We start from the raw sequence: 23,758 nt of genomic DNA, 5'->3' as shown, positions 1-23,758 counted from the left end.
TTGTATAGATCTGTCGTCCATTATGTATATTTTACTGACTCTTGATGATGACATAGGTAGTATAACAAAATTGTTAAAAACGAAAGTCTTAATTCAGTTATATCGCAATAGAACCGTAAAAGATATTTATTGAACGAATTTCCGCATTTATTCCTACAATTAGTATTTAATGACTGGCAAGCAATATAAAGTTGTATAGTTGCGCTATTAACGAATTAGTTCACGAAGACAGATTACAAATGAAATGAAATTTAATTATTTGCCAGAATATACACGATTACGTGGCCGATACAATATACATAAAAGTCTCACTATATTCGACTTATAATTCGGAAATACAAATAACGAACCATCAGTGCTCTAATAGGCATGATGACAAATTTTTAAATTCCTTTGTATGATGTAGGTATACCTCTATTTTATATGAAAAATTATTAATTTTAAGAAAATGCGAAGTTTTTTTATCAAATAATTGCATTTTTCTCTGTCCACTTTGAATCCGGCGCGAAAACGCTTGTCAGTGTCATGTCGTCACTTGTGACGTCACGACTGAAATTACAAGACGCAAGTAAACAACGCTCGTGCAATAATTAAGTTTTTTGTGTTATTAAATAATGAATTCGAAAGGGCATAGGTGTTGTGGGGTCCCCCAGTGTAAGAACACATCCAAAACAACTCCTGATGAGTTATTTGTGTACGTTCCTCACAATAAAAAAATACGAAACAAGTGGCTTAAACTTGCAAGGCGAGATTCAAAAGCAATATTGCCCAGGGTACAACTTTATTTTTGTGAAGATCACTTTGATGTAAGTTATTACATAGTTCTCTAGATTCTAGCATAGTTTATAATGTAAATAACTATTTCGAGGTTAGGTTTCATCTCTCATTGTTTTTTAATTAAACTAGTATACTTACGTGGAAGTTTTAACATTTCTAAATTCAGCTGAACAAAAATCTTTATTTGATGCCAAAAACTTTCCCAGCATTATGATATCAATTCTAGGCAAATTAGCGCTGTTTGCCTTGATAAATCCGGGCTCCATAACTCGTGTTATAAACAATTAATTAATTAAAAACAAAGATCGCAGTGGAAGTTCACAATAACGAAATATGACGTTCGCGCGCTTTCGCGCGAGTTGTTTTGAGAAATGACGTCACGAGCTCTGATTGGTGTTCAAGATATCATGGCGGATTGCCTTATTTCGTAATTTTATTTTATCAAAATACATATTAATCACATTATTAATAAAGAAAACAATGCGCGTTTTATATTCCAAGCTTCAAGTTTAATTTAATAAATATATTATTTTAATGATTTTTGATTACTGTCATCATGCCTATTGTTCACAGAAATGTTAGCGAAATGTGATTATGCATAGATCTTAATTATAAGTTTGATTAAGTTACTTACAGAATCAGCTGATATGGCGCTATCACTCAGAGAAATGCCGAAAACGCAAAGACAACACAAAAGTCCACCGATTTTGCGAACCATTTTTCACAAACACTATATTTCTTTTACAAACAAAAAATAACGCTGTCAAAACTTTCGTTTGAAAAAATTAAAAATAAATTAAACAAGAAGGCGGGCTTATCTTCGGTGTTCGAAATTCGAAATTTAAAATATGTTTTTTTTTTCTAGCCAGTGTTGTCGGCGTGCAGCGAAAGGTGCGCGGCCGGTCGCGATATGGAACCGTGGAACGTAACTCGTAAATGTGACGATATTTGAAAGGCCCGCGTAGGAGGGTTTCGCGCCGATTTCTGCTTGCGTTCCGTTTCATTCATGCTTGTAGTCACACCTGTTGTATGTTTAGGCAGAGTAAACGGAGCTTTTGTACAGTAATAATTACTTAATAGTAAATTGATTTTTCTTCCTTAATGCGTAACATATGTGAGTGACTGATAATTTTATTAATAAGCGTAGTAATTTACCGCTAGTTTACCTATGTGTAGGTAAAAACTCTTTTGTTTATAATTTGATTAAAATCATAGTTCCTTAACATAACCACCATATAGATACATATACATACCTATATATGTTTCGCCATTTTATTTTTTATTTCGTGTATTTTACATGTTCTTTAACGCCTGAGTGGTTTTCATTGCACGCACGAGAGCGTACCCAAACTATTAAGTTATGTCTAGGCGAATACGCCTAGACATAACTTAATAGTTTATCGTAAATCAAATTGTTAAACATATCATACATTATCTGCGAATACCAATAAAATCTTTCTTTCTTAACAAAAATAAGGCAACATATTGCACTGAAAATATGTTATTCCTACACACGCTTTTCGTTATACTTTTAGTGATTTTATTTCCCAGGCTCAATTTTCTTCGAAATGCAATAAATAGTGCCAATACATTATTGGCACAACTGACCTGGCATTCTGCCCATACCGTTAGTGATAGTCATCTTTCACCCTTTTCTTATCGGTCGTAAAGATGGCTCCACATGGGAGCTGACCATAAAGTTTGTGTTAAAAAAGTTTTATATCACTATGAACAATTCAGAAGCTCGGTAAATGGTAAGATACTCATAGATCAGGATACTGGATACTGTATAACAAGTTTTGAATTTCTATGTTTTAGCAAGATAAAATATATACCTACCTATCAGATGGTTATATTTTTTTTAGAACTGTTGTGAAATTAGATCAACAAATAAGATGACTTCATGATTTCTATAAGACACCATCATGACAACATGGGCTGAAACAAGACAATAGGCATGGTGAATTAAAAAATCTAAAGAGTCCGTCTTTCAGAAAACCCTAAAATAATGGACATATGTTTTTTTATTATATCTCACAAACAAAAAATAAGCGAGAAAGAATGGATATGTATGTAAGTATAATATTTTTTGGCTATCTAAAATGCGGATTGCTTAGAATCACTATTTTTTGACCCTGACGTCGCGCCTACCTACTCAGACAGACCCTCACTTCGGTGTGCTTTGTAGTATTTTATAGTAATAACCGAGATTAGGTACTATTTACTTACAGTAATAATTAAACATTACAGTATTTGTTTATTTATATTTGACATACATCCAGACAGGTGTTGCGATATCTTCTACGGAATAAATCTTAATGCAAAACCTTTGCAGGCAAGTTTAGTAAAGAGTGTGTAATAGGCATTAATTTGCTTACATAATCTAATAAGAGGTTAATGAACCCGCGTGAGTAAATAATTTGTAAGTAACTGTTGCAAATGTAGGAAACATGAGGACATTCGCCGTTTCGTTTCACAGAAAGTCATCCTAAAGTTTTTTGTTTCAAGGAACTTAAGGAAGGAAGGAAACAGGAAGTAAGGGTGAAAGGAACTTGATGTTGATAAATATGTGATCAGAATATTAACGGTATTGATATTTATCAATAACTCTAGATATGAGTTTATGATGATGACTTGATTAAAAAAATACAATCATGATATCCATAAGGAAAATATAATTCTTATAATTTATCAAATAAACGGCGATCATTTTAAAGTCGCGTAAATGTTTATTTCTTATGTTATAAGATGTTCATATGTCTTCTCCTAATGACTAACGGAGATTAGGGCTTTTAAAATAATTATAGCACTAAAACTGGCACTTGCTCTGCGCCACCTTTTATATTTACTTATGTTTTTCAATCACAGTACGCCGGTTTCTATGATTGTATTTCCATGCTACAGCATTATTACATATTAAACAAAGTAATTACTAATTAGTAAAACAAACATGTTTATACTGCATTTATTGAGATAACTTTATTTATGTAGTCAACTCAAACACGTTGTCTAGATATAGATAATCAGACTCAACTTGGCGGGAGACAGAATACCACAGATAACTTATTGCAAACTAGTTCAGTATCGTTTTGAAGATAGAACGAATGTTGCGCGCTCCGTGCCCGAATAAAAAAAGTTAATATTCAAAATAAGAACACAGAAAATGGCGGCCAAATGGGATAATGATGAAGTTGTGCAAAGGTTCAGGGAATATTTACAAATTCCGAGTGTTCACCCCGATATTGATTATGGTATGTTTTTTTAATTAAAATTAGGTTTTTAAAGTTTCAATTTACTTAAAAACTTATCAAATGCTTGTGTTTTGTTTAGTGTTCTGTTTTGTTTGTTTAATTATTGTAATAGTTTTCTTGTAATTGGTGTCAAAATCACGTTATATTAAAAATAACAAATTATCAACCAATAGTTCAACTAAAACAAATTCAGTTTTTATTTAAGTCAAACTAAATTAATGGTTTAAAAATTAAGATGAAACACATCAAATTGCCAATTAATAAGTAATTAGATTACAGATAAGTTTATGTCGTTTTCTTGCATAAGGTTCTGAATCGACATAGCTCATCATTTTGAAACAATTATTCCTATTTCACGAGATTCGAGAAATAGCTTATTTATCATAAAAGGTATATTTGAAATCTAGGAGATTGATTTGGATGCAAGATTGCCTTCCATACTCCTAAGGCTCGCACTAAACTTTTACCTTCAATTTTCTTTAACTCCAAAATTGTCTTTCAGGCGACTGCGTAAAATTCTTGCAGAAACAAGCAAGTGAGCTGGATTTGCCCGTGGCTGTGTATGAGCCTGTGCCTAACAAACCTATAGTCGTTATAACATGGGAAGGTCTGCAGCCAGATCTCCCTACTATATTGTTGAATTCTCATATGGATGTCGTTCCTGTGTATGAGGTGAGCTAACGATGTAACTGGTTAAATGACTGCATCTTGGGAGAAGTTTTTCTCGTACCTGTACTAATATAGCTTATGATAGTCGGAGATACTCAAGCTTCCCGAAAAAAAAAACAAATTTGTTTAGTAGTTTCGGGCCCTTTAGAGTACCTACAAAATGTTTCCCCTTTATTATTTAAGAATAGATAAGCCCTTTATTGCTTAAGAGTTTGTTTTGAGAGACATTACACTGTTTCAAAAGTCAGTATAAAAATTTATTGAACCAAGGAACTTTAAAATGTTAGATTTAAATAGGTACACATGTTTTGCACCTTGACCGTCGGTACAGATAGATGGTCAACGCTCTATAAAAAGGCAATAGTTTTGGCCAACTAATCCCTGCTATTCAAGATTGTAGATAAAAAGAGATAACATCGGCAAATACGGCATATATTATAATAATCAGCAAAATAAATACTTGTCATACAACATAAGTACGCATATAAAGATAAAGATCTGATAAAGTGATCTGGTACACATTGTACTCGTGGCAACAACATTACACAGAGATGGCTTCTAGATGTCTAAATGTACCTACAATGTACTTAAATTGTTTATATGTAGGTACAATTTTATTAAGTACATTTCCTTACGATGTTTTTAACACTTTCTAGCATAGATAAGAGAGGAAGTAAGTAGGTAGATGCGAGTGCAACTCCGGGGTAAAGCCTGTATCACATTCTTACTTTAATGACTGATCTACATAGAACATATATAAAATCAAGCTTCCACCAGCAGCGTCACCTACGACTCGTGAGAACTACTCCGTTCACGAAAATGAAAAGTAGCCTTTTATAGCTTTCCTCAAGAAATGGGCAATCATAACACTTAAATAATATAATTTTTCAAATCGAAAACTATTGAAAATAGTTTCTGAGATTAAACAACTTAAGGTGAGTATAGACTACAACATTTTGTGGAGCATTTCTGTGTAATGTAACGTTCTAGCGAATGGTACAATACAGGCAAAAGCTCAGTCTCCAAAGCATTTCCATGTAATGTAACGTTCGTGCGAATGCTCGGCTTCGGTAAATCCTCACAGTCTATGCGTCTTTCATCCCTCTCCTTCCGCGTCACCCCGCAACCGCGCATCGCCCGCACTTGGCTCGACGAAATGTTACACCAATACGCTCGACGAATATTCTCGTTGGTTTATAACAAACAGGCGAGCGTGCTCGACGTTTTGTTCGTAAAAGGATGATACACTAGAACATCTCATAGAGCGGCTCGTTGTTCTGTTACAAGTAAATGTTGTAGTCTAAACTCACCTTTAGGCTTTATAATACATATCAGTATAGGTAGATATACTTACCGTACTTAATGAAAGCATCCACCTAAAGCAATAGATGTTGTCTGCAGGAATTCTGGACATACCCTCCTTTCGGTGCGGTGGTTACAGACGATGGGTACATCTATGCTAGGGGCACTCAAGACATGAAGAGTATTGGTATGATGCACCTGGAGAGTGTGAGACGGCTTAAAGCGGCAGGAGTCAGATTGAAGAGAACTGTGCATATTTCTTTTGTTCCTGGTTAGTATGATAATAATAATTAATGACTTGATACGTATCGTTTTTTTTTTCTTTTCTTCCAATGTATATTTTTTTCAAAACGGGATCCTTTATCTGCATTTGTTATGTAAAGTACCCGCGTATCGATGCACTTGCAATGCACTAATTAGTATTTTACGAAAATGAGACCTGTTTTCAACCAGGCTGCGTAATTAAATGCAAAAAAACGTTTTAAATTATATAAATCAATAAAAAAAATTCACAATATAACATCACGTGTGGTTATGAAATATGAAATCTATCTTTCAGATGAAGAAATCGGCGGCGTAGATGGTATGAAGGCATTCTCATTGACACCTGAATTTAAGAATTTGAACATCGGCTTCGGTCTAGACGAGAGCGCGCCCAACGAGCATCCTTCAGAGATCCTAGCTTTTCACGGAGAAAGGACTTCCAGACGTAAGATTCGTACAATTTTCGATACTTTTTCTTAGGTGTTTTAGCGAGATTCCTCCAAAATTTTTCGCTAACAAAGGTTGCTTTGCTGTCTAGAAATTTTCAGACGCAATTTTTTACTTTTTACTAGAGCGAATAGATTAGCGAAAGATTTAGAGTAAAATTCAAAATCAAAATCAATCAAAAGTCATTTATTTTTTTCTCGAATCTCGAAGAGGAGGGGAGAGGAGGAGGAGGAGAGAGGAGGAGGAATCTCGCTAAAACACCTAAGAAAAAGTTTAAATTTTCAAACGCAATTTCTTACTTTTTACTAGAGCGAATAGATTAGCGAAAGATTTAGAGTAAATTACATAGTGCTACCACACACCGGTAGAATTTCGCCTTTAGCCTTTTAGGTAGAAATAGAATATAAGGACCTCTTCATGGTGGCATATCCCTTGCAAAAATTTATAAAACAAACTCAAAAGTTTCATAAGCAATTGCTTTATTCTTGCTGTTTTACTAGATAACTATCAACATTTATGCTCTGTATAAATCTCCTAGGCCTAAGTAGTATGAAATGCGTATGTATAATTAAGCCAGATTACATCTATGTAGCAACAGTGAAATGTTCTCGTAAATAGCCAGAGTTCCTGCTTGTGAAACTGAGTAAATGTCCTGATGTGTCGAAACTATATAGTGGACGCGTTTTATGTGACAATTAATTAGTAGTAAGCTGCATAGTTTAGTGAGCATTAGCTTTACTCCGCGGCCCGAGGAACTTACTCCTACTTCTCACACTTGGATAAAAAGTAAGCTGTGTCTTTTCTCAGACTCTGGACTACTCCTGTACTCCATCGAAATCAGTTCAGGGGTTGAGGCGCGCAAGCGAGTCAGACAAACGGACCAAATATTAAAGCGAAAATAATCGCATTACTAGTATTGTTAAGGATAATGCTACTTTACAAAATGTATTTTATCCCTTATAGAAATCATAGTGACGTGTCGAGGCGAGCCTGGTCACGGCTCATTGTTGATCCCTGGGACTGCTGGTGAAAAGGTAAATATAATAACCCCGATAACTACAATAAATATTAAATAGCATACCTCTTATTAATTTTACATAAATTAACAAACAATTTTAGCTAACAACTGACCACCTTATCAATGTTTAATTTTATCAGCCGCTGAGGATTTCACTAAATCCCTTCGGATTTGACATATCAAATCTAATAAACATTATCGAAGTACACTGACCAGTAGGTATGATAGGTAAGTAGTATAACTATTTTGTTTATACCTTTATTTTCCTGTTAACAGTTACATTACATGATCAACAAGTTTATGACCTTACGAGCCGAAGAGAAGAAGAAAGCAGATGGTAATGTCTGGTATGGTGAGGTTACCACCGTCAACTTGACACAGATATGGGTAAGTTACATTATGTACATTTGAAATGTACATACATTAACATTATATACATTTACATTATATACATGTATATTTTGGAATTTGACAATAGTGAAAACATAATTCATCAATGATAAACATTTATGTCGTTACGGGTAGTAAGAATCCAGGAAGTCTGGCAACCAGTCTTACCAAGGGTTTCCCAGATAACTGGGTTGGGAGGTCAGATATACAGTCGCTCCTTGTAAAACAATGGTACTCAACTGCATCTCGTAAGACTTGGGAGATGAGATGATGATGACGAAGCAGAGCATCATCCTGCGAGCCCTTTTCCCAACTATGTTGGGGTCGGCTTCCAGTCTAACTGGATGTAGCTGAGTACCAGTTCTTTATAAAGAGCGACTGCCCTATCTGACCTCCTCAACCCAATAGAAGCAGAGCATGAAGAAGAATATAATATGACAATGCTGTCCCAGTATAGATAGACTCTGCGTCTGCGATTTAATTTATTTTAATTTATTCTTTTGTTTTCTAGGGTGGAGTCCAAATCAACGTATTACCAGAGAGTTTATCAGTATCTTTCGATATAAGAATCGCTCCACAGTATGATCATGATGAGTTTGATCAAATGGTAAGTGGTGATTTGACGTATTTGGTAAAGTAGAAGTTATGGAATTTTCCCAGATGATATGATAAAGATAATTCAGCGCATAGCAATCAAAAGTGCACTGATAGGAGATTCACTTGAGATGACTATCCAAGTGACATCATCCATGGTTTTTGTTTGACTTTGAAGATATCTCAAAAGAAAATATCCCTTTTGAAAATTTTACAACCCATGTTTAAAAATTTGCAGATATCGAGATGGTGCGAAGAAGCGGGTGAAGGAGTAAGTTTCGAGTACATTGTCAAGAACCCTCAAGTTAAAAGCACGAAAATAGATGGTAGTGTGCCCTTCTGGGAAGCTATGAAGAAAGTAGTTACTGATATGTAAGTTGACATATGGGTGAAGTTTTAGAAACCAGTATGGTAGAAACATGTACACTGCACAGTTTTGCATTCTAAATTATTCGCAAAATAATATTACATTTTATCCAGATATTGTTTTAGAGATGTTCCAAAAGTTTTGTCGTTTTTAGTAACAAATTATTATTTTACTTTAATTTCATTTGTTTCCTTCTTTCAGGGGCATTTCAGTGAAGTGTGTAATTTGTCCCGGCGCAACCGACGCACGATATGTGCGAGCCCAAGGCATCCCCGCCATCAACTTCTCTCCCATCATGAACACTAAGTTATTAATCCACGCCCACGATGAGACAATACATATAGACGTCTTCAAAAGAGGAATCGATATAATTGAAAAAGTTGTTGAAGCCGTTGCTAATGTTTAGAGAAATATAACGTTGGTCGTAGATATGAAAAACATTATTAAAGTTCTTTAAAAAGTTATCCCTTAATTACTTTTCAATTGTTTGTGAAAAACCAAAAAGTCAATCCTGATGGCTATTAATAGCTAAGAAAAGGGCATGGATTTCATATTAAAAAAGCCTTGTGGAAACCGGAAAATATATATTTACACATTCATATATTTTATTTACAAGTCTTACTGAATTATTGTACTTAACACTTAAACACAATAATTCAGTAAGTGATTCACATCTCCTTGATTGTGATTGCTTTAATTAAAAGGAAAAAAAGTTTTGAACATTCTTCATCAACCTATGAACTAACAATTTCTTTTAAACCTTCTCATCGGCCATAACTCACTAGTTATTCAATATCGTTTAGTTCTTTATTCCTTATGTGTATCTTTCTTGCTTGTATTCGGTTGATTTTCGTCTTCTTTTTCATCTTCTTTTTTATCTTTTTTCGCCTTAGCGCTCGTACCACTTGCTTTAGATTGATTGCTTTTTATACTTTCATTACTTCTTCCTGTTTCCTTAATGTCCTCGAGGACTTTAACTTTCTTATCATGCTTATCATGTTTATGTGTATTATGATGTTTTTTACTTTTTAACGATTCAATACTTATATTAGATTCATTAATGATCAGCGATTCCTTACTTTTCACCGACAGTTTACTTCTCTCCCTGCTGCTTTTTTGTAATTCTATAGATTTTGCATATTTTTTTAGGTAGCTTTCATCTTCAATTTTGATAACATCTTTCGATTTAATGATCACCTTTTTTGGTTTCTCTGGATTAGCTTCAGTCACATTCTCTATACTTTTTATTCCTAAAATGTAATAAAAAAATATTGTCTTTATACCTATTTGATTTTCCTGTATATGAGCAATGTTTGCCGTTTAATTTTGCTGTTTTGTTTGTTTGTTTAATGTCGTATGGGATCTGGTACCCGCTCCAACAGTATCATATGATATATCAATAGAGTCTATTTACTTGAAATATAATAAAATCTTGAGGCTTGTCTCAATTAGCTATCTACCAAATTCATAATCAAATCGAATCAAATAATATATCAAATGCGAAAATGTTGTCATTGTAATTTTTATCTGTTTCTACACTAATGACGTTATTAGTGCTAATTCTTAGTCTACCTCACGAGTGACGGACAAAGATTTAGGACTAGTCGCCACTGTGAACATTATTAGCCTTGCCAAGTTCTACAGAATGGTACTATGATCAACACTGGTTGGAAAGGGTACCAAAACGTCCATTGTCCTTTATTACTTCCATGACTTGATTCCCAAATCTTCGATGTTAGCAATCGTCTCTGAGAAACTAGAGTAGGCCTTAGTTCATTATAGTACTCTTCTATTTCTTGCAGTGTTAATTCTTTTGTTTCTGGTAAAAAGAAGTATAGAAATATTGTACCTGTGAATAGAAAAATGAATTCTGTGCTAAAATATTGCTGAATCTGCAAGTTTCCGCTAACAGTTTAACACTCAATGCATGTTTTTAATTCCTGATATTAGCGAGTTCAGACAAACAATCTGTAACACAAGTATGGATAAATAATGTCATTTAGGCTAGTATTCCTGACGCTTTATTTATCGAAGAGTCCAGAAATGCAAAAAATAACCACGCCTTCGAAATAACCAATAGCAAACTATCATCCTCATGTTCAATTACTTACCAAGTAAGGAACAAACACCAAATACAATCATTGTGTACATCAAGCCTAGATTGTCCGCTAACAAGGGATACGACTTAGTGGTCCCAAATATTAATAGGCTGGTAATGGACACTGTTATGCCATTGAGTACTCCTCGAACCTGAAATTTTATGTTAGGTTAGGTTAGTAGACTTTTCAAAAAAAAAATAGGGGATATCTTCGTCGCCAAATAATCGTAGTAGAAACCGAATTCCAGATTTATCATTAAGATGTATTCGTTTGTAAAGATTATTTCTTCGTTTCTGATGTATGATTTTTTTAAGGTCCGATTACACGAAAATTCCACCTACATGGCAAAAAGAAAGGTTGTCATTGAACCTACCCATTTCGTTAACGACTGTCAGTGAAAATGGTTTTTAGAAACGTAACTGATCTGGGTCTTGTTTTATAAACGCAGCCTTCAAAATAAAAACCTTAAATTACTTACTTGCAGTGGATATAATTCTGATGCCATCAGCAATGGCAATATATTGTACCCTAAACTAGCGAATGCCATATAGACCATGAAACATAATTGGGGTACAATACTTGGGTGATCATTGTATTTTAGGTACCCTGCCACAGTGAAGCATGAAATAGTCACCCCAGATGCTGAAAAATGTAGACATAATATTGAATAAAATGATGACAACAATGATACTGATCAAGCAAGTCCAGTTGTAGAACTTAATGAAACAAATAATCTTAGAAACCAGCAAAATAGTTTGTGAACCGTTTTTCCAAGTTGCTATCGATATTATGATATTTGTACATTATTAACATACCTGGCTTGGGGAGAAATTAGATAGAGAGGAACCCACAATGTATAAAGATTTGAAAGTGGCTTTATATCCTATCGCATTTATCATCACCACATCATCAAAATTTTCATCTCAAACTATATTGGAGTTACGGTATTTTTTTTTTCGGATACAGAACTGTTTGTGAAAGCGATATTAACCTGATATCAAAGACAATGGTTTTCTCCCAACTCTGAAAAGTAGTATTGATGTGAGTACACCGATAAGCAGTCTTGTTAAGGCAACAAGAAAGTTACCGGCTTGCACGTCGTAAGACGAGTTTGCTGCCTGCAAACAAAAGGATATACAGAATAATAATAGAAGAAGAATACATATTGGAAGAAATAAAAGAAAATTAGTCTACTAATATATAGGTAAATGGAACAACAGACATTAATAAAGGAAGGGAAGGGAGTGAGTATGACGAGTGATAGGGGAAAATGGAAAAGAATGACATATTGCGCCGACTCCAAGTAAAATTGGGACAGGGCAGGAGAAAGAAGAAAAAGAATAACAGTATCTGATCTTGGTCTTATATTGGAGACTAAATATAGATACAGATATGACTGTGTAAAATTATATAGATACCTACTCTTAAATATATAAAAACAATTAGGTAATGTTTTACCGTCAGTATGTCTATAGTCCACAGCAAAACGACGGAGGTTCCCGACATTTGAGTGATGAGGATATAGACGATGACCAACGAGAACGGCTTACACGATGATTTAGAAAACAAAGCTGTTAAATGTTCCCGGGTAGTTATCCTGTAGAAAACGGACAATAGATTAGATAGTGGGTACTTTGGGGAAATTAAAATTTGGTCTGTACTAAAAGTGACCGAAGTGTTTGACAGATGTTATAGTATTTTATTTATCCTCTTAACTTAATTGCGTTCAAAGAACTCACTTTTCTTCTCGCTTCCCTGTTTGTTTTGGATTTACGGGATGCTTAGTCCAAATTTATTGCTACTGACACCTTTAATTTTTAATAAGTTTTCTTCATGTAGCCAAAAAATATAAAGTGTACGTTTTATTAATTAACAAAATACAACCTACTTACGAATGTCGTTGTCCTCCTTAAAATCTATGAGTTGGGCCATTTCTTTGTCAATATCATAATCCTTAGCCCTATACTTTTGGAGACATTTCCGAGCCTCTTCTGGAGTTTTAGTCTTGAGTACGTAGTAAGGTGTTTCAGGTAAAAAGTTATTTAATAAGAAGTTTATAAGTGTGAAAGCACAGCAGCAGTAACAAAGAGTTTTCCATTTAAAGTATTGACCGAGGAAGGCCTGAAAAAGGGAGTCTCAGAAGTGCATCTTTCCCTACGTTCTGATGTAAAGTTAAAAGTGCCTCTGGCAAAAATGGCTCAAGAAAGAGCAAATGTGGTTTTTCAGTCGAAGCCAGTATTCAGAGCAGATCTCCCTCAAATAAGAACTTACATTGGAGAAATATCAAGGATATCACATCTTATCTCAGTAAGTTTTCCCTGTTTTCTATGGGTTTGGTGTAACCACCGCCTTCTCCTTTGCTACAGGAATAGAATATAGACTTAGAGAAGATAATACGTTCAATACCTGTATACTGATTCCAATAGATACACCCAAAGTGGGGAACGCACCAATCACTCCTCTCATATTGGGTAGCGAGATCTCAGTGCTAAATATTCTGGGAGGACCCATAGCCATTCCACAGCCGAAACCTGTGATAGCTCTACCTACAGAGGATTATTACAATTAGCGATATAAATACTCTGGTAAAATCAATGTAATATGTATACCACCATTCCTTGGCTGTCCAATACTGGGTCTCATTGGAAAAAGCCTACGTTCAATTATTGACACTAACAGGCTGATATAATTGCACCCATATGTATTTTAATACATGGTTCTTAAAAATATATAAGGTACGTTGTTGCTTTAAATAATTTTCGGGTTAGTTGTTCCATTTGTTGTTTCGTGTACAATCTTGTTTTCATGAGTAAAGGTTTCAGAAGATGCGTAGACATCTCCGCTTTTAAGAAGACGAAATGAGACATAGACTCTAAAATTAAGTAATGCAAACCTATTATGATCGATCCCGGAGTTTTGGCGATGGCAGTGAAGATCCAGCCAATAAACATAGGCGCTTGACACATTATGAGTACAAGTCTGCGCCCCAACCTGTCCACCAAATAGCCGCTAAGCAAGCAGCCGATTGGAGAAAATAATGGCAATATACTGGCTGAAATCGAAAAGATTAAGATGTTTAAAAATATCTCCCATAGGACAATCTAACAGTAGTATACCCAGGTACAGATGTAGAGCTTACGTTCGTCTATGGCTGATCACAAACACCAATTAGATTCCTTAAGCATGGACGGAATTTTCCTCTGTCAATATAAAGCTACAGCTATTTATACATATTTCAACAGCAGTACCAAAAGAAAATACTTACCTATCCAAGATGCCTGACTTCGTGTGATCTTTATGGGAGAGCCTGGTGCCGACAGCTGTGGTACCTGAACTGCCGTCAACCCGAAGCCCAAGCCAATGGCTACCTGTGCCATATTCACCCAAATTCCATAACCCAATTGTATTTGAGAGGTCTTTGTAAAGAATCCGGGATCAAGTGAAAATGAGGTCTTCAAAATCCCTGATATTGAAGATCGCTTTAGCTCAGTTAATGAGGCTTGGACTTGGCTTAACATTTTTACCAGTACTTTATTCGCACTTTTCACTTATATCATGAATAACTTATATCAACACACTGGAAAACTGACAATGCTTTTATGACATTCATAGATCATATTCATTACAATAAGTGTCATGCAAAAAGAAAAGAAGGAAAGCCTTTAATTAAAGAAGGCGGTAAATTACTCTATTACCAATAAGGGATGAACAGTTTTTTGAAAAGCTAAAAAGGAAATGATAATACGATTGAACACCCCCAAATATTAACTCAGTAGTTCTTGAATAAAACAAAGAAAAAATGTTATAAATATATATTTTTCTACTTTAATTACATTGCTTAATCATGTTATTATCTCCCAAACGTTATTTTCTCTAACTTTAGGTCCTACCGTAATTTGTGAAAACAGTCTGTGCCATTATTAGATTTGATGAATCAGCCAGTCGGATCTATCTTTTCTATAATTGACCTACATATATGTATAATATACGGGAAACCATGCAATGCTTATCTTTACTTCTCAACATTGCAGACTGGCACATCATTAGGTGGACTTGTAAGTTATACAAATCATTTTTTATAAATAAAAGGTCTCGTATAAGGGTTATTAGCGAACTGGGCTGTAAACACTGGTTTCACTGTTTGTTTCTTGAACTTCTTATGTATGTTTTGTTCAAACGCAGTCAATAACTTCAGAAGCGACGCCCGGGAGATCTGGTTGAATTCAATGCCGTTTGCGAATTCTCTTTTCTTTGAACCTGTAGATTTTAATAATTATTTGATTTGAAACAAGGTCATCATCATCATCATCATATCATCTCAACCATAGGACGTCCACTGCTGAACATAGGCCTCCTCCTTCGATCTCCACAGATACCTGTTGGAGGCGACCTGCATCCAGCATCTTCCGGCGACATTTATAAGGTCATGTTTTACACAAAAAAAATGCCGTTCTTCGAAAAGCACGTCAAGTTGTGGATACCAGTCACGGAGAAAGAAAATATCGATTTGTTCTCCATGATATCAGCTGTCAATTTTATGCCTGGTAGTAGTTAGGTTTGCCAGAAAGTCTGTCGACCAAGTCTTTTTCATGAGGTATCAGGTTACTTAAAGTCCCAGCGGGCCCCAGTAGGGCCAAGGCCAAGGTAGGGTTACTTAAAGTAAGGTCAGATGAACTTGCTATATATAAAACTACTGTACTCAGATACATCTGGTAAGACTGGAAGCCGGCTCAAACATAATTGGGCAAAGGCCAGGCTAGGCAGATTATGTATTCAATGTTAATAAGTAACTAAGATAGAAAACTGTTGTAATTCATTTTATTTTCTTTTAAAAAGAGTGTCCATGGAGTTACTTGCCGGTTCTTCTACATGAGACCAACTCTTTGGAACCTTGCAACAAACTGCCTTGACGTTTCGAAAGAGCTTTCATAAACCTATCCTACTTATATTATAATCCTACTTATATCCTACTTATCCTACTTATATTATATCCTACTTATATTATAAATGTGAGTTTGTGAGAATGTATGGATGTATGTTTGTTATTCAATCACGCAAAAACGGCTGGACCGACTTGATTGAAATTTGGTATGTAGATAGGTGATACCCTGGATTAACACATAGGCTACTTTTTATCAACACATCACGCGGGCGAAGCCGCTGGCGGAAGCTAGTTTGAAATAAAGATTTTGACTTTGACCTTTTTTCCTCTTTTCTATTTTCATAGCGTCACACAGCAATATCAGGCAACAGAGCAACAACGCCAACTTCATGACTTTGTTCAACAAACACTCATTACTGACTGAACTAGTTTTCAGGAGTGTTTTGAGTTAGTGATAACGATTCGACCACTACCATTTGCATTCGATTGTGTGAGGAAATCTGATATCAGTAATTAACATATGTAGGTATAGTTTCTGTTGTCTTTCACCCGTATTCCAGAAGAAATGCTTAGTCTCATGCAGGTGTATAGTGTAGCTTCTGTCCATTTCTAGAGTACCAACTATCTGTAAGTCAAATGTTGAGATACTTTCGCACAGAAGAAATGCTTAGTCTCATGCAGGTGCATAGTGTAGCTTCTGTCCATTTCTAGAGTACCAACTATCTGTAAGTCAAATGTTGAGATACTTTCGCACAGAAGAAATGCTTAGTCTCATGCAGGTGCATAGTGTAGCTTCTGTCCATTTCTAAAGTACCAACTATCTGTAAGTCAAATGTTGAGATACTTTCGCACTGATGTAGTAGGGTATCTACTCAATAAGCTTACACTCTGTTATAAATTATGCCTAATATGTAGAGGTATAATGAATTATGTTCGGAATAACACATATGGAAATACTTGGTAGGGGTATGTTCATTATCTTTTTTGCTTCAGATACGATGTTTAAAAATCAAGTAAATAACTTGAATCACAACGGAATGATACGACAATATCATGAAATATTTTCTTTATTTTCAATAAATCAGATATGTTCAACAATTATTTTACATTTTACACTATTTTTCTAATCTAAATCACTATCACAAAATGCTTCACTATTTCATTTAAAATAAATTAATATAACAATAAATAAAATGCATTGTATGCTGAAGACAGAAAAATGGTAACATTTAATTATTTTACGTATTAATTAAATATAAATTGTAAAAGACAATATCGTTTTCGATTATTTTGTACTTATGTTTAATGTACAAACTTGATATTACATGGATATAAAATAAAATAGATATGCCAAATAATAAAGTGCACTCTGCATATCAGGACAGAATAATTTTATTTCACTTGACAACTTATGGATTATTTAAAATGGATATCTATTTCATTTTATATCCTTATCGAGGACTAACCAGTGTTGTCGATATCATGATTTCTTTGTGACCACATCTTGTGACTTAAACATTGGTAAAATGGCACATTTATTCATATAATTTCTACAAAAATATAATTATTTAGACTATTCTTAGTTCAAACTACAGTATAATACTTTCACAAAATATACAACATCACATACAAATCACAACAAATGTTAAGAACCGTTTATTTTATATTTTCTTTGTATAGTAAAAAGTTGGTCGGTAAAATCATTTGGTACATAGAAACAGGTCTTAACAATAAACACCTTTCACACAAGTTAAGTAAATAATATGCCCTTCGATAAAGGCATTTAGTTTTTCAGTATCTTTAAGTTAACATTATCGTATTTACATAATTGATCTCTTTTTTTACACAATTTTATTTTTCTTAGGAATTTAACCAACAATTTTTTTTTGTAGGTACACATATATTTTTGAATTTTGTTCGTCAATTAACATTTATTTACAAATCCAATGAGTTAATACTGTACAATAAAAATGTATAGAAAAATGTCTTCTTGATTTTTAGATCTTTGTAATATCAAAACTTTGTCAGCTTTGCTGATCGATATGGCATTACGTTACTCCGAAGAGTGTTATTATTTATTATGTACAATTAAATATGTTTCTTAAAGCATTGCCATTACACAGCACTTATCCTTCATACAAATTAATGAGCTAATCATATTTTTACCATTCATGACAGACAGGAAGAAAAAAAATTAAGGTCTGGTTCCGAACCTTTAAATCCTAACCAAAAATGTTGCGCTTTGTGTAAATTGATGGGTATAGGACAAAAAAAAATGGAGGTGTATCTTCTGATAAGTAGGTTCTTACAAGTATGAATTTTTTTAGTACTTGTCTCCCCAATTGACACTGTTCCACAGTGCTCCCCAAAAATCTAAAAAAATGCGTTGCAAACGTTAAAACATTATTATGCTTCTGAATGCTCATTAAGAATTAGTAGCTGTGTTACCTCGCACATCATATATCCCCTATATACTTCCCGTTAGTTCGGTCACGCGCCCTCAGTCTGCGTGTTGCGTCGCGTCAGGGATTTCGTTCTGCCACTGAAGTAGTCCTCTATCTCTTGCAGAGTCTTACCTTTTGTTTCAGGGAGGCAGAAGTAGAAGAATATTATCGCTGTAACAGAAGAAGTGGTCGTTAATAAAGTGTTCTTTTTTCCTTTTATAGTGTGAGCTGTACATAAGTTTGCATAATCCCTAGTGTCGGCGCCTCTTTCAATTCTACCTAACAGGCTCTAACGTGGATAATGTGGAAGATATGCCAATTGAGAACAGTGAGCATGTCATTAAAAACGTTTTTCTTATTAATGTGACCTATACTCTTGTTTTGAAAAAAACTCGTATGACCCAATGTTTACAGTACTACTACAAAGTAAGGGTCTAAATTATATATTATGATATTAATTCTTAAGTCAGACTGCTGGAGACATTTACTTGAGATGGTCGAGCTGTCACCCTCAATTCTCTTCTATTTAAGTAACCTCAACACGCGGCAATATTTCTCTTGTCTGTTATTACGGCACCTGAAAAGCAGTAACATAAAATCTAGAACTTCACAACTTACCAAGCAGCGACATGGTGCCATACAAGCCGAAGACGCCGTAGTCGTTGAGATGGTACTTGAGGAAGGGGAACGTCTTCACGACGGAGAACACCGACATGTGCGCCACGCATGTCGTCATGCCGCCCACTATGCCACGTACCTGGGGACATCAGTCAAATACGATTTAAAATTATGAAAAGACGAATGGACGAAGGAGATGCTTACCAATATGCCTAAATACATATCTGTACTGTTTACCTATGAATATCTACACAGGTGTGAGTATATTTTTTAACCGACTTCCCAAAAAGGAGGAGGTTATCAATTCGGCCGGTATGTTTTTTTTTTTTTTTTTCTATGTATGTACATCGATTACTCCCAGGTTTATAGACCGATTTACGTGATTCTTTTTTTGTTCGACTTGGAATAGCTGCCAGTTGGTCCCATAGTCATCAGGTCAGGATCTGATGATGGAAACCCTGAGAAATCGAGGGCAACCTTCGAAAGTTGTAGGCATACATAGGGTAAAAACTTGACACTCAGGTGTACGCCTAAAAGCACTATTCAACTGTGAAGATTTGGAGCTGATCTGATGATGGAAACCAGAGAGGGTCGAGGGAACTCGACAACTGAATATGTAAACTACCTCGTGTTTGGGCTTAAATTATTTGTATTGACAAGACCTTTGCAACAGTGAAGGTTTGGAGCTGACCTGATGATGGAGACCAGAGAAAGTAAGTCGAGGGAACTCGACAACTGAATATGTAAAATACCTCGTATTTGGACTTATATTCTTTGTATTGATGAGAACTTCTCACTTGTATGGATAGTGACAACTATTCGTATCACTGAAAAGCTTTAAATAAAAAACTTTTTTACAAAAAAATTAAACCGACTTCCCAAAACACTAAAAAGCAAAAAAAAAAACTATTTTTAGGTGCATCGGCCTAGAAGTCGGTGGCAAAATTAACTTAGTAACATCCATTAGACACCGACTTCTAGGCCGATGCACCTAAAAATAGTTTTTTTTTTGCTTTTTAGTGTTTTGGGAAGTCGGTTTAATTTTTTTTAAAACATAAAAAGTTGCGGTATTGTCGGCTATTATCAAATCACCGATAACTATCGTTAAAGTAACACGCACTGAAATTTTATCAAATCTCTGAAGAAAGCTGGATGACATCCACATCCCTGCCAACATGACAGCAGGATTAAGGAGTCTTTCGTGATACATCCTTGACTGGTATAAAGTATCTCGAATATACAGTGTTAGATATGAATCCTCCTTGCTACCAACCTGGCCTGACCGGGCTGGTATAGAAGAAGAAATTATGACGGATAGAAGGATGACGGACGTTGAAGATGTCACATCGTGATCTTATAATTAATTATCGATATTGTATTTGCTATTCAAAGTTACCTTCTGCTAGATCCTTTGTAAGAAATAAACCTTACCAGGTTAAATGTTTATAGACGTGTGTTATTCATTTTCAAGTACCACTTCTGATCTGACCTCTAAGATCAGAAGTGGGATCGCCACGCGTTCTTTACCCTTTGCCATCTGAATCCAATAATTATTTATTTTGTTCATGAAATTTCACGTCAACTGTAAGTAAGTCTTATTTCTTACATTCGAGGGCATTCTCGTGAAAAACGACGAAACAGTTATAATCTCACGAATCGCGCTGCGACAATATGAATGCTCCTCATGTACTGGGTGTAATATCGGACAACATACTAGTACTCAGAAGCCCAGGATATGCGGATGAATTGGTCACGCAATACAAGTCTTGGATAAAAATTGCGAGAAGAAAAGTGACAGCCACTGTAGCTTGTTTGTAAAACAAAAAGCGATCGGATCCTGGAAACACTGAAGACTGTCCACCGGGTGGAACTCTATCAGAGCGATATTACGGAGATTCCTTACAATAGCAGATTAGTGCTTTAGTGTTAACCCCTTGGATTTATTTTCAAACATTTCGATTTCTTACGCAGAATATCGAATATCGAAGGAAGTGACCATGAACAGCCATGTTGAAGTCACAAGTTACACATTTATGACCATCATCTATCCGATGTTTAGATTATGAATGGTGCAGATAGTGCATCTACCTCTAAAACTCAGGAATATATCTTGTCGTAGTATGAGGTATAAATAAGCCTAGCGTTGAGAAAGAAGTGCTGTACATCATGTCGCTACTTTTCATCACGTCGGCAGACAACTATATAAAAGTGAAGCCTTAGATTACCAATTGTTAAAACTATTTGAATGTTCAGTGTGATATATTTGTTACACTAAAAATAATGTTGAAGAGGAATTGCATAAATACGATTTTGTGTTCAGTTAGCTGAGAGAATAGTATCGACGTAGAGTTCTTCATTCTTCGATAAATCATAAAGAAATAGTGGAAATTGACATAAATTTTACAATAACAAGTCTTGTCGTGGTTACAAATACATAAGCAGTTGCTATGGTGACATGTCATGTTGTATTTACATGATTGCATTAGAATGAATTGACTTATTATTCTGTTTCATGTGATAATTCGTTTTGTGGCGAGAATAATACCACATGCTGGGAACACGCATCCTGTTTTTCGAATGAAACAGCTCTTCAAGCTATCGCGAGGCCGCTCATATGCTTCGTGTGGAAGGAGACCACTAGCAGTAGGGCCGACCACGGTCCTAGCAAATATCCACCTCATTCTCTTCGTGTCCACGAGCACTGCCAGCCGATAGCTAGCACATAGTGTGACTCCTTGCTGTTATTATACGCGCAAAGGCTTAGCGCGACCAAACATGAGTCATGCATGATGTTTGTTTGCAGAGATATTACAAGAAGCATGGAGTGATAATGCCTGGTGAGATCAATCCAGTTCTTATGTATCTTATCGGTTATAAATAATTAAGAAATTAAGTCATACGCAACTATGCTAAATCCTCTTATTGGTTTATTGGTCTGCAGTGCGCCACGACTCGGGTTCGATTCTCGAAATGCGCCTGAAATACTCGATTAATTGTAGATTTTAATACAAAACCTATGTTTTGAAGTTTGCAAAAGTGTTTGCATGACAGTGAAAACTGCAATAATGATGGCTAAATAGTAGAAGCAAAGAGATACATCTTCTATCTGCTTTTGAAATGTTTTGGCTTATTACATTTAACTAAATGTTCTTACTTGCATGCAAGCTGGACTAGACAGAGCTCAATGAACTTGCTTCATATACTACCCCATTAATGACACTTTCTACTAAGCACAGAAATATCAGTTTGCTCCTACCATTGTATAACTACGTTGTTTTAGCCAATTGCTTACCAGTTTTGAGCAATAGATTACCTATTAGTTAAGACGTACACTGACTTATAGCTCAGGCATGGAAGGCAGCGTTAATGTAAGATTTGTTTAGTGGAACGTATTAATTGAAATGAATACTCCTAGTAACGGCAATGATTCTTAACAATCTGCAAGCCTGACTAACAATTAGGTACAGCTTAGTTTTCGCTTTTTTTATTAAAATGATTATGTTCACTTATACTCCTTACTAATAATGCATGAGAGTTCGTCAATTAAATTTTTAAACACTCAGATGCCTGAATCTAGCCCAAAGCCTACTTCCTCAACCTTCTTACTACAGATATCCGAGATAAACTGAAACCAGAAAACACAACGAGATTTACTACGTGAGGAGCACATAATTTGACGACGTATGTGCTGAAGTTTCACACTTCTTGCGCTTGCTTTATTGCTGCATGCTGTGCGGAGTGCCGCCGGTCAGCACATCGCGCGACACTGCTCGAATGATGAGAGCGAGTGGACAGTATGCCTGGTATATCATGCATTCAGGCGATCAGGTGATCTGTTTTATTTTACATGTGGTTCTCAAGTTGAGTTCGCATTGGCCTCATTGCTCTGGCAGACGCATAGCACGACTGCTGGGCAGTTTCGGGTTCGATCCCCGGGTCGGGCGAATTTGTTTGGTTGTTAAAGATTAATTGGATATAATTTATTTAAGAACATCGATTTTTAAATTTATGGTCAGAAGTGACCGAACGAAAAGATGTTCCTTGGTATTATTTCTGTTACAGCGCACTTACACGAGGACGTGTAAAGCGCAGGATGGCCGTGTCGGCGCGGCCCACAGCGCGGCCCAATATTGCTGGCTAGTTCCTTGTTTGTGGTCGTCATGGTGTCGTAAGGTGGCAACGTCAATAGAATCACCATCGTGACCTTTTCCATTCATAAAAGATGATTAACACTGTATACGTCAATTTCAACCGTTGATCACTTATGTTTGCTTAAAAGTATTGTACTGTAGAAAAAAAGAAGTAGCATGAGCTAAATGTAACCATAACGTAATGGCAGTTGTATTATGAGCTTTGTTGGCACATGATTAGTCATGATGATATTTCGGAGATTAACTGGATCACTATTTTGATTTTGTGTGTCAAAGTTATAATTTAGTCAATTTATTTCTTTGAAAACTTAGATCCTTCAAACGAATGGTCAGCAGTGGCCGAGCGAAATGTACCTATACTGTGCTTGAATGTTTGTTCACAGAATTGTACACGAAGACGTGTAATAAGCAGGACAGAGATACACGAGGCTGCGTTGCAGTGAGCAATGTTCTTGTGCCAATGCTGCTGATAGCAACGTTCCAGT

The 23,758-nt window shown here is 35.4% G+C and overlaps 5 protein-coding genes across 5 annotated transcripts in view; 1 reads left to right on the top strand and 4 right to left on the bottom strand.

Moving 5' to 3' along the window:
* Positions 1-1,700, bottom strand: part of LOC124630693 (general odorant-binding protein 70) — a 37,216-nt gene extending 35,516 nt beyond the window's left edge. Inside the window, exon 1 of the mRNA XM_047164657.1 lies at positions 1,412-1,700. Coding sequence (XP_047020613.1) covers positions 1,412-1,495 — 84 coding nt within the window. The 5' untranslated portion in view covers positions 1,496-1,700. The remainder of the gene's footprint in view (positions 1-1,411) is intronic.
* A 2,129-nt stretch (positions 1,701-3,829) lies between these two features.
* On the top strand, positions 3,830-9,543 carry LOC124630713 (aminoacylase-1-like). The gene is made up of 9 exons (XM_047164692.1): positions 3,830-4,028; positions 4,531-4,700; positions 6,099-6,270; positions 6,559-6,708; positions 7,674-7,744; positions 8,005-8,115; positions 8,630-8,725; positions 8,951-9,084; positions 9,281-9,543. The coding sequence occupies exons 1-9, from the start codon at positions 3,941-3,943 to the stop codon at positions 9,483-9,485; spliced, it is 1,197 nt and encodes a 398-aa protein (XP_047020648.1). The 5' UTR covers positions 3,830-3,940; the 3' UTR covers positions 9,486-9,543.
* A 343-nt stretch (positions 9,544-9,886) lies between these two features.
* LOC124630714 lies at positions 9,887-11,734 on the bottom strand. Its single transcript, XM_047164693.1, has 4 exons — positions 11,657-11,734; positions 11,191-11,329; positions 10,785-10,928; positions 9,887-10,329 (listed from the first exon to the last, which is right to left on the bottom strand). Exons 1-4 carry the CDS (start codon positions 11,732-11,734, stop codon positions 9,887-9,889), a joined length of 804 nt encoding a protein of 267 aa, XP_047020649.1.
* Positions 11,735-13,062: 1,328 nt separating this feature from the next.
* On the bottom strand, positions 13,063-13,695 carry LOC124630201 (facilitated trehalose transporter Tret1-like). Its single transcript, XM_047163945.1, has 2 exons — positions 13,585-13,695; positions 13,063-13,299 (listed from the first exon to the last, which is right to left on the bottom strand). The coding sequence occupies exons 1-2, from the start codon at positions 13,693-13,695 to the stop codon at positions 13,063-13,065; spliced, it is 348 nt and encodes a 115-aa protein (XP_047019901.1).
* Positions 13,696-17,111: 3,416 nt separating this feature from the next.
* LOC124630258 (facilitated trehalose transporter Tret1-like) overlaps positions 17,112-23,758 on the bottom strand; it is a 37,837-nt gene continuing 31,190 nt past the window's right edge. The window contains exons 9-10 of the mRNA XM_047164053.1: positions 19,123-19,261; positions 17,112-18,675 (exon numbers count right to left, since the gene is read on the bottom strand). Of these exons, the coding sequence (XP_047020009.1) occupies positions 18,551-18,675; positions 19,123-19,261 (264 nt within the window). The 3' untranslated portion in view covers positions 17,112-18,550. The remainder of the gene's footprint in view (positions 18,676-19,122; positions 19,262-23,758) is intronic.

Source organism: Helicoverpa zea, chromosome 5, assembly GCF_022581195.2.
Source record: "Helicoverpa zea isolate HzStark_Cry1AcR chromosome 5, ilHelZeax1.1, whole genome shotgun sequence".
Classification (NCBI taxonomy): domain Eukaryota; kingdom Metazoa; phylum Arthropoda; class Insecta; order Lepidoptera; family Noctuidae; genus Helicoverpa; species Helicoverpa zea.
The sequence above is the reverse complement of the archived record's forward strand: the minus strand, read 5'-3'. Positions and strand labels throughout refer to the sequence as shown.